A 14,987-nucleotide genomic window follows, 5' to 3' on the forward strand; every position below is an offset into this window, starting at 1 on the left:
CATCAGCACCACCATAATCAGCACCATCATCAGCAACCACCACCATCAGCAACACCAGCACCATCAGCACTACTACCATCAGCACCACCACCATCAGCACCCACCACCATCAGCACCCACCACCATCAGCACCACCACCAGCATCACTACCATCAGCACCACCAGCACCATCAGCATCACCACCACGACCATCAGCAACACCAGCACCATCAGCACCACCACCACCATCAGCACCACCACCATCAGCACCACCACCATCAGCACCACCACCATCACTATCAGCACCACCAGCACCATCAGCACCACCACAATCAGCACCACCACCACCATCAGCACCACCATCGGCACCATCAGCACTATCAGCACCACCAGCACCACCAGCACCACCAGCACCACCAGGACCACCACCATCAGCACCACCAGCACCACAGCACCACCAGCACCACCACCACCCTCGGCTCTTTCCAACTTCGCGTTCCATCACGGACCACGCGGTTTATCCGCCCCGCGGGGTTGTGATCGTCTCACCTCCCTTATAAGGAGTGGGAAGGCGGCGCAGTGCACAAGAGCCGCCATCACCGTCACTGCAGTGGCACCGTGTTATCTCGCTGGAACATCTCACCTGCACGATGGTTCCTGGAGGAGGAGACGTCTCGCGGTGCTGTCAGCTGACCGCACACGGCGACAAGCACAAAGGCAAAGACACCCCGTGTAGCTCTAACGATCTGTTGGGGGTAAGTGCTGTTAGCGGGTGCCTTTGACGACCGGCACGGCACACGAAGACCGACACCGACACACGCGGTGTGGCCAGAACCACCCCCGGACGCCTTTGTCTTCCCAGTGACGATGTTGATTTGTGGGGAGCGGTGACTGCGGGCGACCTGAGTTCGATCTCCGTGCATGCGCAACATCGGTGGTGATCATCTGAACCGGTCCTGAGCTTCCTCGAGGTCGAACCGAGCCTTACATTAGCGCCCGGTGCGGTGTGTAAACATCGCCACTGGGGAGACAAAGGCGGCCGGGTGTGGTGCTGGCCACCCAACCCCTCGTGTGCCGTGTCGGCCTTCATAGGTTGCTCGCGAATAGCACTTGCCCCAACAGTATGCTAAGGCTACACGGGGGATCTTTGTCGTTTGTGTGTTTATGCGGTGATGTGCCAGGTTGGGTTCGTCCATGATGCCACCTATTTGCCGGGGTTGATACAATTCCCCACCACTTTGTGGGTGAATTCAAAACGTTTAAAGTCCCAAATCGTCTCCGTCTTACCAGGGTGAGCGCTAAACAGACCAGGGACAAGGAGCCTTGATTCACAAGTGGGACTCGGGATTCCCCTTTTTGAATAGAGGCTCACCGGCCGGCCATAGAAACGTGGAATTTCTAGCAGTGGCTCTGCGGTGATGTCAACAACAGGGGACTAGATCGGTCTGGCGCTGTAAGGCTGAGACCACGGGGGTGGGTGGGGGGCAGGGGTGGGTGGGGGATGGGAGCCTTCTCCGCTCTGGTGAAGTTTTTATTTTATTTTTATTCCGAGCTGAGATTTGCTCGGTCTACCACAATCCGCGTTCGTCCTTTTAAGATTCTGTTGTTCCTGGAACCCGCGCCATGGAATGAGCGCGCGGTTTCGTGTTAATTAATACATTAACTCACAAATACATCCCACGTGCGTTTTCCCTGACCGCGTGTGCCGTCATCGTCACCACCACCACCACCAAAGATCCCCCGTGTAGCCTTAACAGACTGTAGGGGAAAGTGCTGTCGGCGAGTAGCACCTATGAAGGCCGGCGCGGCACACGGAGGGGGTGGGTGGCCAACTCCACGCCCGGCCGCTTTTGTCTCCCCCAGGGGCGATGTTTACTACACACCGCGCCAGGTACACATTTGAGGCTGAGTCGACCCCAGGTGAGGCCCAGGGCCCGTTCAGATAATTGTCACTGGTGTTGGCCGTGAGCGGGAATCGAACCCGAGTTTCCCGGTTCGCTGAGCGCTGACCGCTACCACTGCCGCTCCCCACCGCCACCGCCCCACCCGCCACCACCACACCGCCACCACCACCACCGCCGCCCGCCCCACCACCACCCCACCACCGCCACCACCACCACCACCAGGACCAAAGCGGTAACCCTGCAATTGCCTGCCCATGCCACTGCTGGCAGAAGAACCTCACATACAGACAAAGGTCCCCCGTTGTAGCCTGTCACAGACTCTGGGGGCAAGTGCTGTTAGCGAGCAGCAGCACCTGTGAAGGCCGGCACGGCACACACGAGGGGGTGGGTGGCCAGCACCACGCCCGGCCGCCTTTGTCTCCCCCAGTGGCGATGTTTACTACACACCGCACCAGGTACACATTTGAGGCTGAGTCGACCCAGGTGAGGCCCAGGACCGATTCAGATAATGGGAATCTGTCCCGGTTGCGAACGAAGGTCAACATACATACACACGCTGAGTGGTGTGTGTATGTGTTGGCATAGTGAGTGTGTGTGGCGTGGTGAGTAGTGTGTGAGTGGTGGTGGTGGTGCTATGGGCGGGGGGGGGGAGTGTGGGATGAGTGGTATCCTCTCTTCGTGCGCCGTTCCTGTGTAGCCCCGAGCTAGGAGGGGCTAATCTTAGCCCCCTCGACGTCACAAAACCCCCGCCTCTACGTCACAGAGCCCCCCCCCCCCTCTGCACACGTCACAAAGCTAGAGCTTTTGCTCCCACAACGCCCTGGTAGCCTCTCCACAATGTTTTGGCCAAGTGCTGCTCGCGAGCAAACCCTTACGCATGACAGTGTGTGGTGCGAGGGCAGTGTACCACGCCCCGGCCGCCTTTGTCTCCCCAGTGCTGATGATTGAGAGACACCGCAGCGGGTGGTAATTTAAGGCTGAGTCGACCTAGGGGAGGAGGGACACAGGAGCGGGATCACAAAAATTCGCTGTCACCGTTTGCGGGTGCAGCGCTAACAACTGCGCCACCGCTCCCCACGCACTCGCGACGTTTAATATTCATGGGCTGCTGGTCGGGAACTGATTGGCTGATGGGCCGAGTGCGGTGATTGGTCATCGCTTGTAAATATAAATCAGCTGCAGGGCGCGCCGACTGCCAATACTCAGCTACACTCACTCATTGACACTCACTCATTGACACTCACTCATAGACATACTCCGTGACACACTCATTGACACACTCACAGACACACTCATTCATTGACAAACTCATAGACGCACTCATAGACACACTAACTCATAGACACACTCATAGACACTCACTCCCAGCTCTGACACACTCCGTGACACATCTTTAGTCACACTCCGTGACACACTCATAGACACACTCACTCAATAGACACACTCATAGACACACTTCACAGACACACTCATAGACACACTCACTCATAGACATACTCCGTGACACACTCATTGACACACTCACAGACACACTCATAGACACATTCATTGATACACTCACAGACACACTCATAGACACATTCATTGACACACTCATAGACACACTCATAGACACATTCATTGACACACTCATAGACACCCTCACTCATAGACACACGCATAGACACTCAGAGACACACTCACTCATAGACACCTCATAGACACACTCATAGACACACTCTCTCATAGACTCACTCACTCATAGACACACTTACTCATAGACACACTCATAGACACACTCAGACACACTCATTCATAGACACACTCATTCATAGACACACTCATAGACACACTCACTCATAGACACACTCATAGACACACTCACAGACACACTCACTCATAGACACACTCATAACACACACATAGACTCACTCACTCATAGACACACTCATAGACACACTTACTCATAGACACACTCACTCACAGACACACTCATAGACACATTCATAGACACACTCACTCATAGACACACTCAAAGACACACTCACTCATAGACACACTCATAGACACACTCACTCATAGACACACTCATTCATAGACACTCTTACAGACTTCACATTACATTCATGCACTCACGCATAGACATACGTACACACTTACTCAGATGCAAAGACAAAGATCCCTCGCGTAGCCTTTAAAATACTTCGGCAAAGTAATGTTTTACCGAGCACCTGTTAAGGCCGAAGCGGTGTACAACGAGGTGAGTGGTCAGCAACCACGCCCGGCCGCCTTTGTCTCCCCGGATGTTAATATTTTAGCACACCGCACCAGGTAAATCATTTGAGGTTGAGTCGACCTAGGGGAGGCCCCGCACCGGCTCAGATATCTCTCCTGCTGTGAGCTCGACTCGAACTCGTGCCGCATAGTTCGTAGTGTAGTGCGCTGACCACTGCCCCACCGCTCCCCAACACACACACACAGACACTAACTTATTATTTATAACAACAACAACCGCCATTCGCCACTAAGTGGCGGTGACGTCACCACGACGCTTGTGCCAGGCTATGTGCACACACACACATACACAAGAACACATACACATAGGTTCATATAAGCACACGTGTACACACATACACACGCAACCCACGCTAACCTTACGTGGTGAAGTATGGTCAAACAACCTCCGTGACCAGCACGGCGTGGGAAACCCTCTATCCAGCAGTGGATTGAACAAATCAATGTAAGTGAACACACAGACATGCGTGCGTGCGTGTGTGAGAGAGAGGGAGAGAGTTGGCACGCCTGAGAACACGGCTGGTGCATGCATCTCCCGGTCATCTCAGTCAGTCAACCCCATGGCACCTGAGTCTGTTACCGTAACCTGCCAGGGGGGCCTTCGGCACCTAGCCTGGCACAAGCGCCGCGGTGACGTCACCGCCACTTTGTGGTGATTGTTTGTGTGCTGCTGCTGCTGCTGTTGTTGTTGTTGTGTGTTGGTACATTTGGGGAGCGGTGGCGTGTGGTTAGCCCACTGCGCTGTGGGCGAATCGGGCCTGCCGAGATTGATTTCCACTCACGGCCAAGAACGGAAATATCTGTCATCATACCAGTTTTTATATGTCATCATGCCGGTTTTTATGTCTGTCATCATACCAGTTTTGATATCTGTCATCATGCCATTTTATATCTGTCATCATACCAGTTTTTATATCTGTCATCATACCAGTTTTTATATCTCTCATCATACCAGTTTTTATATCTGTCATCATACCAGTTTTTACGTCTGTCATCATACCAGTTTTTATATCTGTCATCATACCGGTTTTTATATCTGTCATCATACCAGTTTTTATACCTGTCATCATACCAGTTTTTATATCTGTCATACCAGTTTTTATATCTGTCATCATACCAGTTTTTATATCTGTCATCATACCAGTTTTTATATCTGTCATCATGCCAGTTTTTATATGTCATACCGGTTTTTACATCTCATCATACCAGTTTTTATATCTGTCATCATGCCAGTTTTTATACCGGTTTTACATCTCATCATACCAGTTTTTATATCTGTCATCATGCCAGTTTTTATGTCTGTCCTCATACCAGTTTTTATACATGTCATCATACCAGTTTTTATATCTGTCATCATACCAGTTTTATATTTGTCATCATACCGGTTTTTATATCGCATCATACCCGTTGTTATATCTGTCATCATGCCAGTTTTTATATCTGTCATCATACCATTTTACGTATCTGTCATCATACCGGTTTTTATATCTGTCATCATACCAGTTTTTATATCTGTCATCATACCGGTTTTTATATCTCATCATACCAGTTTTTCTATCTGTCATCATACCGGTTTTTATGTCAATCCCGTTTTTTTTAATATGTCATCATACCAATTTTTATATCTGTCATCATACCAGTTTTTATATCTGTCATCATGCCAGTTTTTATATCTGTCATCATACCAGTTTTTATATATGTCATCATACCCGTTTATATCTGTCATCATACCGGTTTTTTATATCTCATCATACACAGTTTTTATATATGTCATCATGCCAGTTTTTATATCTGTCATCATACCAGTTTAGATATCTGTCATCATACCAGTTTTTATATGTCATCATACCGGTTTTTATATCTCATCATACCAGTTTTTTATATCTGTCATCATACCAGTTTTTATATCTGGTCATCATACCGGTTTTTATATCTCATCATACCAGTTTTTTCATTCTGTATCATACCGTTTTTTATTGTCATAATCCGTTTTTTTAAATATGTCATCATACCAATTTTTATATCTGTCATCATACCAGTTTTTATATCTGTCATCATGCCAGTTTTTACATCTGTCATCATACCAGTTTTTATAATATGTCATCATACCCGTTTATATCTGTCATCATACCGGTTTTATATCTCATCATACCAGTTTTTATATATGTCATCATGCCAAGTTTTTATATCTGTCATCATACCAGTTTTTATATCTGTCATCATACCGGTTTTCTATATCTCATCATACCAGTTTTTATATCTGTCATCATACCAATTTTTTAATATCTGTCATCATACCGGTTTTTATATTTGTCATCATACAGTTTTTTTTATATCTGTCACATACCGGTTTTTATATTTGTCATCATACAGTTTTTTTATATCTGTCATCATCACAGGTTTTTATATCTGTCATCATCCATTTGTTATATCTGTCATCATACCATTTGTTTAATCTGACGCGACCTCGGTGACACCCGCCTACAGCACCCATACCGTGCCAACACTGTAGAGACGGTCTACGCCGTACAGTCCCGACACAGCACCACCCGGTGTCGGAGGAGGAGTTCTCCACAAGTCGGGCTGTCCGCCTGATGAAGCCGGTTGCAATTATTGCTGAAACGTCGTACACTCGGATTGCAAATGTTGTGGATTTACTCTGCAAACACACCGCTTGGTGCTGTACTCGTAACGAATTGGCCACGTTCTCTTTAAGTGAAAAAAACCCTTTTACTAAATTTGGGCTGTGTCGGGTGGCGGTGGGCTTAACGAACACATTGACACATTTACGCGATCAAACCCAAAACAAAAACCTCTTATGGATGATATTGGTAGCGAAAGCCTACGTGTTAAACCAGCGAAATCTGCGCCAGTGATGGGCCTCCCCTAGGTCGACTCAGCCTTAAATGAGCAACCTGGTGTGCAAACGGGGCTGGAGTGGGTGCTGAGCTCTGTAGCTCTTCTTCAGAAGCGGCTCTGGCCATCGCGAATAGACGACAACTCAGCGAAGTTATCGGGGCTGGACATTTATAAGCAGCCAGATGCTCTAAACGCGTGGTGATGTTGATTGTAAATGTGGAGGGAAAAACCGGAGGACGCCTGGCGAAAAATCCACGCGACCACGGATAGAGAGAGAGAGAGACACCGCAAACTCCTACTAGAGCAGCAGGCGTCAGGGTTGGAATGGAACCCACGACCTCCTGTATACCAGGCGAGGTAGTTAACATCTCATAGTCACCGTGATGATGATGAGAGACACCGCAAACTCCGACTAGAGCAGCAGGCGTCAGGGTCGGAATGGAACCCACGACCTCCTGTATACCAGGCGAGGTAGTTAACATCTCATAGCCACCGTGATGATGATGAGAGTGAGAGAGACACGCAAACTCCGACTACAGCAGCAGGCATCAGGGTCGGGATGGAACCCACGACCTACTGTATACCAGGCGAGGTAGTTAACATCTCATAGCCACCGTGATGATGATGAGAGAGAGACACGCAAACTCCAAATATACGGCAGCAGGCGTCAGGGTCGGGATCGAAACCACGACCTCCTGAAGACCAGGGCGAGGTTGTTAACATCTCCTAGCCACCGTGATGATGATGAGAGAGAGAGAGACACGCAAACTCCAAATATACAGCAGCAGGCGTCAGGGTCGGAATCGAAACCACGACCACCTGCATACCAGGCGAGGTAGTTAACATCTCATAGCCACCGCAGTGCCCTTATACTCGCTAACAGTACTCCCCCCCCCCCCCGCTCTCCCGGCTACACGGGGGACCTTTGCCTTTGCTTGATGGGCAATGCCTCACAGGTGACCAGGACATGGTCATGCCGTGCGTGGAGACGCCGGCCATGAGGGGTCATCGAGACGTCGGCTCCGAGTTTGAGGGTGGCGCGGGGTTTGGGAGCGGCGTTGGGGCCGGAGCGGGAGGCTCTGGAGGCTCTGGGGACGCCGCCTCCCTGCCCAGCTTCGTGACATTCATGGCGGAGCTGGGGGAGCTGGGAGACCCCCCCGTGGGATACTTGCATCATGGACAACAGGTGAGAGAGTGAGAGAGTGTGAGAGAGAGTGAGAGAGAGAGAGTGTGAGAGAGTGTGTGTGAGAGAGTGAGAGAGAGAGAGTGTGAGAGAGAGTGAGAGAGAGTGAGAGAGAGTGTGAGTGAGAGAAAGTGAGAGAGAGAGAGTGTGAGAGAGAGTGAGAGAGTGAGAGAGAGAGTGTGAGAGAGACAGTGTGCAAGAGAGTGTGTGTGAGAGAGTGAGAGAGAGTGTGAGAGAGAGTGAGAGAGAGTGAGAGAGAGAGTGTGAGAGAGAGTGAGAGAGACAGTGTGAGAGAGAGTGAGAGAGAGAGAGTGTGAGAGAGAGTGAGAGAGAGAGAGAGTGTGAGAGAGAGTGAGAGAGAGAGAGTGTGAGAGAGAGTGAGAGAGAGTGTGAGAGAGAGTGAGAGAGACAGTGTGAGAGAGAGTGAGAGAGTGTGAGAGAGAGTGAGAGAGAGAGTGTGAGAGACAGTGTGAGAGAGAGAGTGTGAGAGAGAGTGAGAGAGACAGTGTGCAAGAGAGTGTGTGTGAGAGAGTGTGAGAGAGTGTGAGAGATAGAGAGAGTATGAGAGAGTGAGAGAGATTGTGAAAGAGTGTGAGAGAGAAAGTGTGAGAGAATGTGAGAGATAGAGAGAGTGTGAGAGAGAGTGAGAGAATGTGAGAGAGTGTGAGAGTGAGAGTGTGTGAGAGAGTGAGAGAGAGAGTGTGTGAGTGTGAGAGATAGTGAGAGAGAGTGTGAGCGAGTGTGTGACAGAGAGTGTATGTGTGAGAGAGTGTGTGAGAGTGTGTGAGTGTGAGAGATAGTGAGAGAGAGCATGAGTTAGTGTGTGAGAGAGTGTGTGACAGAGAGTGTGTGTGTGTGAGAGAGTGTGGAGAGAGTGTGAGAGTGAGTGTGTGACAGAGAGTGAGTGAGAGTGATAGTTGTGTGAGAGTGTGAGTGAGTGTGAGAAAGAGTGTGTGAGTGTGAGAAAGTGCGTGTGATTGTGAGTGTGTGAGTGTGTGAGATAGACTGAGAGTGTGAGAGAGTGTGAGAGAGTGAGTGTGTGAGTGGGAGAACATTAGTGTGTGACAGTGTGTGAGAGTGTGAGTGTGAGAAAGTGCGTGTGATTGTGAGAGAGAGTGAGAGTGTGAGAGAGTGTGAGAGAGTGAGTGTGTGAGTGGGAGAACATTAGTTTGTGACAGTGTGTGAGTGAGTGAGTGTGAGAGTGAGGAGCGATTAGCGCGCTGCGCTACGAACCTGGCGACCCGAGTTCGAATCCCGCTCACGACCACCACCAGTGACGATTGTCTTGTACCCGGTGCTGTGTGTAAACATCGCTACTCGAGAGACAAAGGCGGCCGGGCGTAGTACTGGGCACCTTCCACCCCTTTCCCCCGTGTCCCGTTCCGGCCTTCATCATGGGGGGCTCGCTAACAGCACTTGCCCCAACAGTCTTCTATAAATACATGCATACACATCTACGTCAAAAATTAATATATATACATACAAAAATCCCCTGTAGAGACTTTTGGTGCACACACATTAACACACACATAAACAACATCATAATCACCACCATCATCATCATCAACATCACTACCACCAGCAACATCGCCTTCATCAGCAGCACGGCAACCACCATCAGCCAACCTGCCCCCACACTCACCCCGCGTCAGAAGAACTCTCCTTAATGAGGCACGCAGGAGCCGTGACCTCTGTGACCCCAGTGACCCCATCTTTACCCTCCCCCCATCCACACTCTCCGGTGTCACGCGGTGCAAGGGAGGTCATGGTCATCCCTGTCAGCATGGAGCAGCACGGCAAGGGGGAGCAGGGAGATGAAGGAGTGGGGGCAGAGGGGAGCAGGACGGTGGAGCAGCGAGGGGAGTAGGAGATGGTTTTGGAACTGGGGGAGGGGGGGGTCAGCAGAGGGAGAGGCGTGGAGTGGGGGAGAAGTGAGGCAGAGCGGAGTGTGACTAGGTAAGGTGAGGGGGTGCAGGGATTGGGGATCAGGGAGGACGTGGGTCCGTGTCTCTCTGCGCGGCCACGTGGCGATGATGCGCGCCGTTGGTGATGACGACGACGACTCCGTGTCTCAGTGTCCGTGTCTCTGTGTCCGTGTCTCAGTGTCCGTGTCTCTGTGTCCGTGTCTCAGCGTCCGTCTCCCAGGGTCCGTGTCCCAGGGTCCGTGTCTCATTGTCCGTGTCTCTGTGTCCGTGTCTCAGCGTCCGTGTCTCAGCGTCCGTGTCTCAGCGTCCGTGTCTCAGGGTCCGTGTCTCAGCGTCCGTGTCTCAGTGTCCGTGTCTCAGTGTCCGTGTCTCAGTGTCGGTGTCTCAGTGTCCGCGTCTCAGCGTCCGTGTCTCAGTGTCCGTGTCTCAGTGTCCGCGTCTCAGCGTCCGTGTCTCAGTGTCCGTGTCTCAGTGTTGGTGTCTCAGTGTCCGTGTCTCAGTGTCTGTGTCTCAGTGTCCGTGTCTCAGTGTCGGTGTCTCGGTGCCGGTGTCTCAGTGTCCGTGTCTCAGTGTCCGTGTCTCATTGTCCGTGTCTCAGCGTCGGTGTCTCAGTGTCCGTGTCTCAGTGTCCGTGTCTCAGTGTTCCGTGTCTCAGTGTCCGTGTCTCAGTGTCCGTGTCTCATTGTCCGTGTCTCAGTGTCCGTGTCTCAGTGTCCGTGTCTCATTGTCCGTGTCTCAGTGTCCGTGTCTCAGTGTCCGTGTCTCAGTGTCCGTGTCTCAGTGTCGGTGTCTCAGCGTCCGTGTCTCAGGGTCCGCGTCTCAGTGTCCGCGTCTCAGTGTCCGTGTCTCAGTGTCCGTGTCTCTGTTTCCAGGTCTATTTCCTCGACCATTCGCCACTGCCCGTCTCCGCTCCCGTGTCGACTGGCGGTGGCGCCCCCATCTCGGGCCACACGGACGAGGGGGGTGCCCGGGGGTTGCCCCCCGGCTCAGCCGACCTCTGCTGCCCAATGGGGCAGCAGCAGCAGCAGCAGGAGCAGCAAGGGCAGCAGGAGGCGGCTGCCAGTTACCTGAGCAAACGTGAACCACCCGTCACATTCTCAGTGTTCAGCATTCGTCATCATCATCATCACCACGGCCACCACCACCATCATCATCATCATCAGGAGCAGCAGCATATTTACGAGCAGCTGCATGAGCAGCAGCAGCATCATCAGCAGCAGCATCATCATCAGCATCCTCATCATCATCAGCAGCATCATCATCATCAGCAGCAGCATCAGCAGGTGGCTGTGTGCTCCGGGCGGTTGCATCAGTGTGACCAGCAGGAAGAGGACGAGGTTCGCGCCCAGGTTGATACGGCCGGTTTGCAGTTCGCTGCCGCATCGCCCTTCTGCTTCGCCTTCCAGCAGCAGCAGGGGCAGCAGCAGCAGCAGCAGGAGCAGCAGCAGGAGCAGCAGCAGGAGCAGCAGCAGCAGGGGCAGCAGCAGCAGCAGCAGCAGGGGCAGCCGGGTGGGCTGTGCTCCCCAGCGTCGCCCCACCACCCGACGCGCCCGGCGGGACTCGTGCCTGGCACGTGCGCGGTGTGCGGGGACAGCGCGTCGTGCCAGCACTACGGCGTGCGCACGTGCGAGGGGTGTAAGGGCTTCTTCAAGGTGATACACATCGAGCACCCACACCTCCCCCCTTAGCCGTGCAGTGGTGTAGCCTCTGGGGCAAGTGCTGTCGGGGGCGGCCGGCGACTACGCCCGGCCGCGCGCTCTCTCTAAAGTTCGTCTCCCACAGAGGCTCCCCGCAGCGGATACTCATTTGAGGCTGAGTCAACCCAGGGGAGGGCCACAGGATCGGTTCAGATAATCGTCGCTGGTGTTGGTGGGGCGTGAGCGGGAATCGGACTCGGGTCGACCGGGTTCGTAGCGGTAGCGCGCTAACCGCTACACTACCGCTGCCCACAGTATACACAAACACAGACATAGATGCACAAACACATAGACATACACACATATACACAATATACACAACACAGATACACACATATACACAATATACACAACACAGACACACACAAATACACAATATACACAACACAGACACACACATATACATAATATACACAACACAGACACACATATACACAATATATACAACACAGATACACACATATACACAATATACACAAAGGCCAAGTCAGTTTTCTACTCAAATGAGCATTGGGGCAGTGCTCCCACGTTTACAGCCCAGAGCCAATGTACGTGGAAATTCCACATTCCTATGGCGGAAGCGAGTGTGTCTGCCTGTGGTGTGTGGCGGTGGTGCAGGCCATCCACCCACTCGTGCGCCGTGCCGGCCTTCTTCATGAGTGCTCGCTAACGGGACACGTGTCTCCGTGTCTCTGTCTCCGTGTCTCTGTCTCCGTGTCTCAGCGCACGGTGCAGGAGGGTGCGCACCACGCGTGCCTCTCTCTATGAGTGTCTCTCTCTGTGTCTCTGTGAGTGTCTCTCTCTGTGTCTCCGTGAGTGTCTCTACGTGTGTCTCCGTGTCTCAGCGCACGGTGCAGGAGGGTGCGCACCACGCGTGCCTGTCTCTGTGAGTGTCTCTCTCTCTGTGTCTCCGTGTCTCTATGTGTGTCTCCGTGAGTGTCTCTACGTGTGTCTCCGTGTCTCCGTGAGTGTCTCTCCTTGTCTCTGTCTCCGTGTCTCTGTCTCCGTGTCTCAGCGCACGGTGCAGGAGGGTGCGCACCACGCGTGCCTGTCTCTGTGAGTGTCTCTCTCTGTGTCTCCGTGAGTGTCTCTCTCTGTGTCTCCGTGAGTGTCTCTACGTGAGTCTCCGTGAGTGTCTCTACGTGTGTCTCCGTGAGTGTCTCTACGTGTGTCTCCGTGAGTGTCTCTACGTGAGTCTCCGTGAGTGTCTCTACGTGTGTCTCCGTGAGTGTCTCTCTCTGTGTCTCCGTGAGTGTCTCTACGTGAGTCTCCGTGAGTGTCTCTACGTGTGTCTCCGTGTCTCCGTGTCTCTACGTGTGTCTCCGTGAGTGTCTCTACGTGTGTCTCCGTGAGTGTCTCTACGTGTGTCTCCGTGAGTGTCTCTACGTGTGTCTCCGTGAGTGTCTCTACGTGTGTCTCCGTGAGTGTCTCTACGTGTGTCTCCGTGAGTGTCTCTACGTGTGTCTCCGTGTCTCCGTGTCTCCGTGCCTCAGCGCACGGTGCAGAAGGGAGCGCGCTACGCGTGTCTCGGGATCCGCGCCTGCCCCGTGGACAAACGACGCCGCAACCGCTGCCAGTTCTGCCGCTTCCAGAAGTGTCTCGGCGTGGGCATGATGCGAGAAGGTGCTGGGGAGGGGGGAGAGGCTGGGGGGAGGGGGGAGGGGCTGGGGGAGGGGGCTGGGGGAGGGTGCGTGGGCATGATGTGAGAAGGTGCTGGGGAGGGGGCTGGGGGAGGGGCTGGGGGAGGGGGCTGGTGGAGGGGGCTGGGGGAGGGGGTTAGGGGAGGGGGCTGGGGGAGGGGGCTGGGGGAGGGGGCTGGGGGAGGGGGCTGGGGGAGGGGCTGGGGGAGGGGGTTGGGGGATGGGGGAGGGTGAAGGGGGAGGGGACGGGTGAAGGGGGAGGGGGATGGGGGAGGGGGTTGGGGGAGGGGGCTGGGGGAGGGGGTTGGGGGAGGGGATTGGGATAGGGGGTTGGGGGAGGGGGTTGGAGGAGAATAAGGGGGGGGGAGTGGATTAGGGGGCAGTTTAATGTGTCACGTGGGTTTATAGTCGCCAAAAACAAAGTGAGGCCCTGGTGATGTCTGTCCACCCAGGTGAGGACTCACGAGACGAGGGGTAGGAGGGCCTCGTGGATAATGAGGGAGGGTGACCTGGGAGTGCGCAGCACGAGAGGGGGAGTGGCGGTAGGTTCGGGTGGGCAGAGGTCGGGAGGAGGGATGGGTGGGATGTGTGGAGGGGTGGTGGGGGTGGACAGCAGACAGAGAGAGCGGGGAGAGGGTTGGGGAGGGGGAGAGAGGGGAGGGGGAGGGAGGGGGAGAGAGGGGAGGGGGAGAGAGGGGAGGGGGAGAGAGGGGAGGGGGAAAGAGAGGGGAGGGGGAGAGAGGGGAGGGGGGGAGAGAGGGGAGGGGGAGAGAGGGGAGGGGGAGAGAGGGGAGGGGGGGGGGACCCAGCGCTCTCTGTCAGCCGGAGCAGTAGTCCGGGACGCGCTCGCGGGGTGGAGGAGGCTGAGGGAGACGAGGGGGAGGAGGATGAGGGAGACGAGGAGGCTGAGGGAGACGAGGGGGAGGAGGATGAGGGAGACGAGGGGGAGGAGGATGAGGGAGACGAGGAGGATGAGGGGAGATAAGGAGGAGCAGGAATGCAGGGAGGATGAGGAGCGAGAAGAGGGCGAAGAGGAGGAGGCGTTCGGGAGGCAGGGGGAGTGAATTTCTCCGTCAAGTGAGAGTTTGAACCCTGGTTGGAAGTCCCTGAGATCGTCGTCATCACCATCAGCGCTGATTGCTGTGGAGTGGCTCGGTCCTTCGCCCCTCCTATTCCTCTTCCCTCTTCCCCGCCCTTCTCTCCATATTTCCCCTGGGCCCCTGTCGGGATCACTGAAGCCTGGCACCGTGCGAGTCACGTGCGAGACACGGCACCGTGCGCGTCACGTGTGGGACGTGGCACCGTGCGAGTCACGTGCGGGACACGGCACCGTGCGAGTCACGTGCGGGACACGGCACCGTGCGCGTCACGTGCGGGACACGGCACCGTGCGAGTCACGTGCGGGACACGGCACCGTGCGCGTCACGTGCGGGACACGGCACCGTGCGAGTCACGTGCGAGACACGGCACCGTGCGAGTCACGTGCAGGACACGGCACCGTGCGAGTCACGTGCGGGACACGGCAC

At 54.0% G+C, this 14,987-nt stretch overlaps 1 protein-coding gene across 1 annotated transcript; it reads left to right on the forward strand.

The window, feature by feature from the left end:
• The first annotated feature begins 3,328 nt into the window (after positions 1 to 3,328).
• Positions 3,329 to 13,438, forward strand: LOC142905652 (uncharacterized). Its single transcript, XM_076052490.1, has 3 exons — positions 3,329 to 4,602; positions 7,973 to 8,202; positions 10,997 to 13,438. The coding sequence occupies exons 2-3, from the start codon at positions 7,984 to 7,986 to the stop codon at positions 11,810 to 11,812; spliced, it is 1,035 nt and encodes a 344-aa protein (XP_075908605.1). The 5' UTR covers positions 3,329 to 4,602; positions 7,973 to 7,983; the 3' UTR covers positions 11,813 to 13,438.
• The last annotated feature ends 1,549 nt before the right edge of the window (positions 13,439 to 14,987 follow it).

This window comes from Petromyzon marinus, chromosome 56, assembly GCF_048934315.1.
Source record: "Petromyzon marinus isolate PM22_M1 ecotype Great Lakes invasive population chromosome 56, UKy_Petmar_22M1.pri1.0, whole genome shotgun sequence".
Classification (NCBI taxonomy): domain Eukaryota; kingdom Metazoa; phylum Chordata; class Hyperoartia; order Petromyzontiformes; family Petromyzontidae; genus Petromyzon; species Petromyzon marinus.

Coding starts and splice junctions, on each gene's coding strand:
- LOC142905652 (XM_076052490.1), top strand. CDS start 7,984: ATGGTCATGCCGTGCGTGGAGACGCCGGCCATGAGGGGTCATCGAGAC. Junction 8,203..10,996: donor ACTTGCATCATGGACAACAG/GTGAGAGAGTGA, acceptor CTCTGTTTCCAG/GTCTATTTCCTCGACCATTC.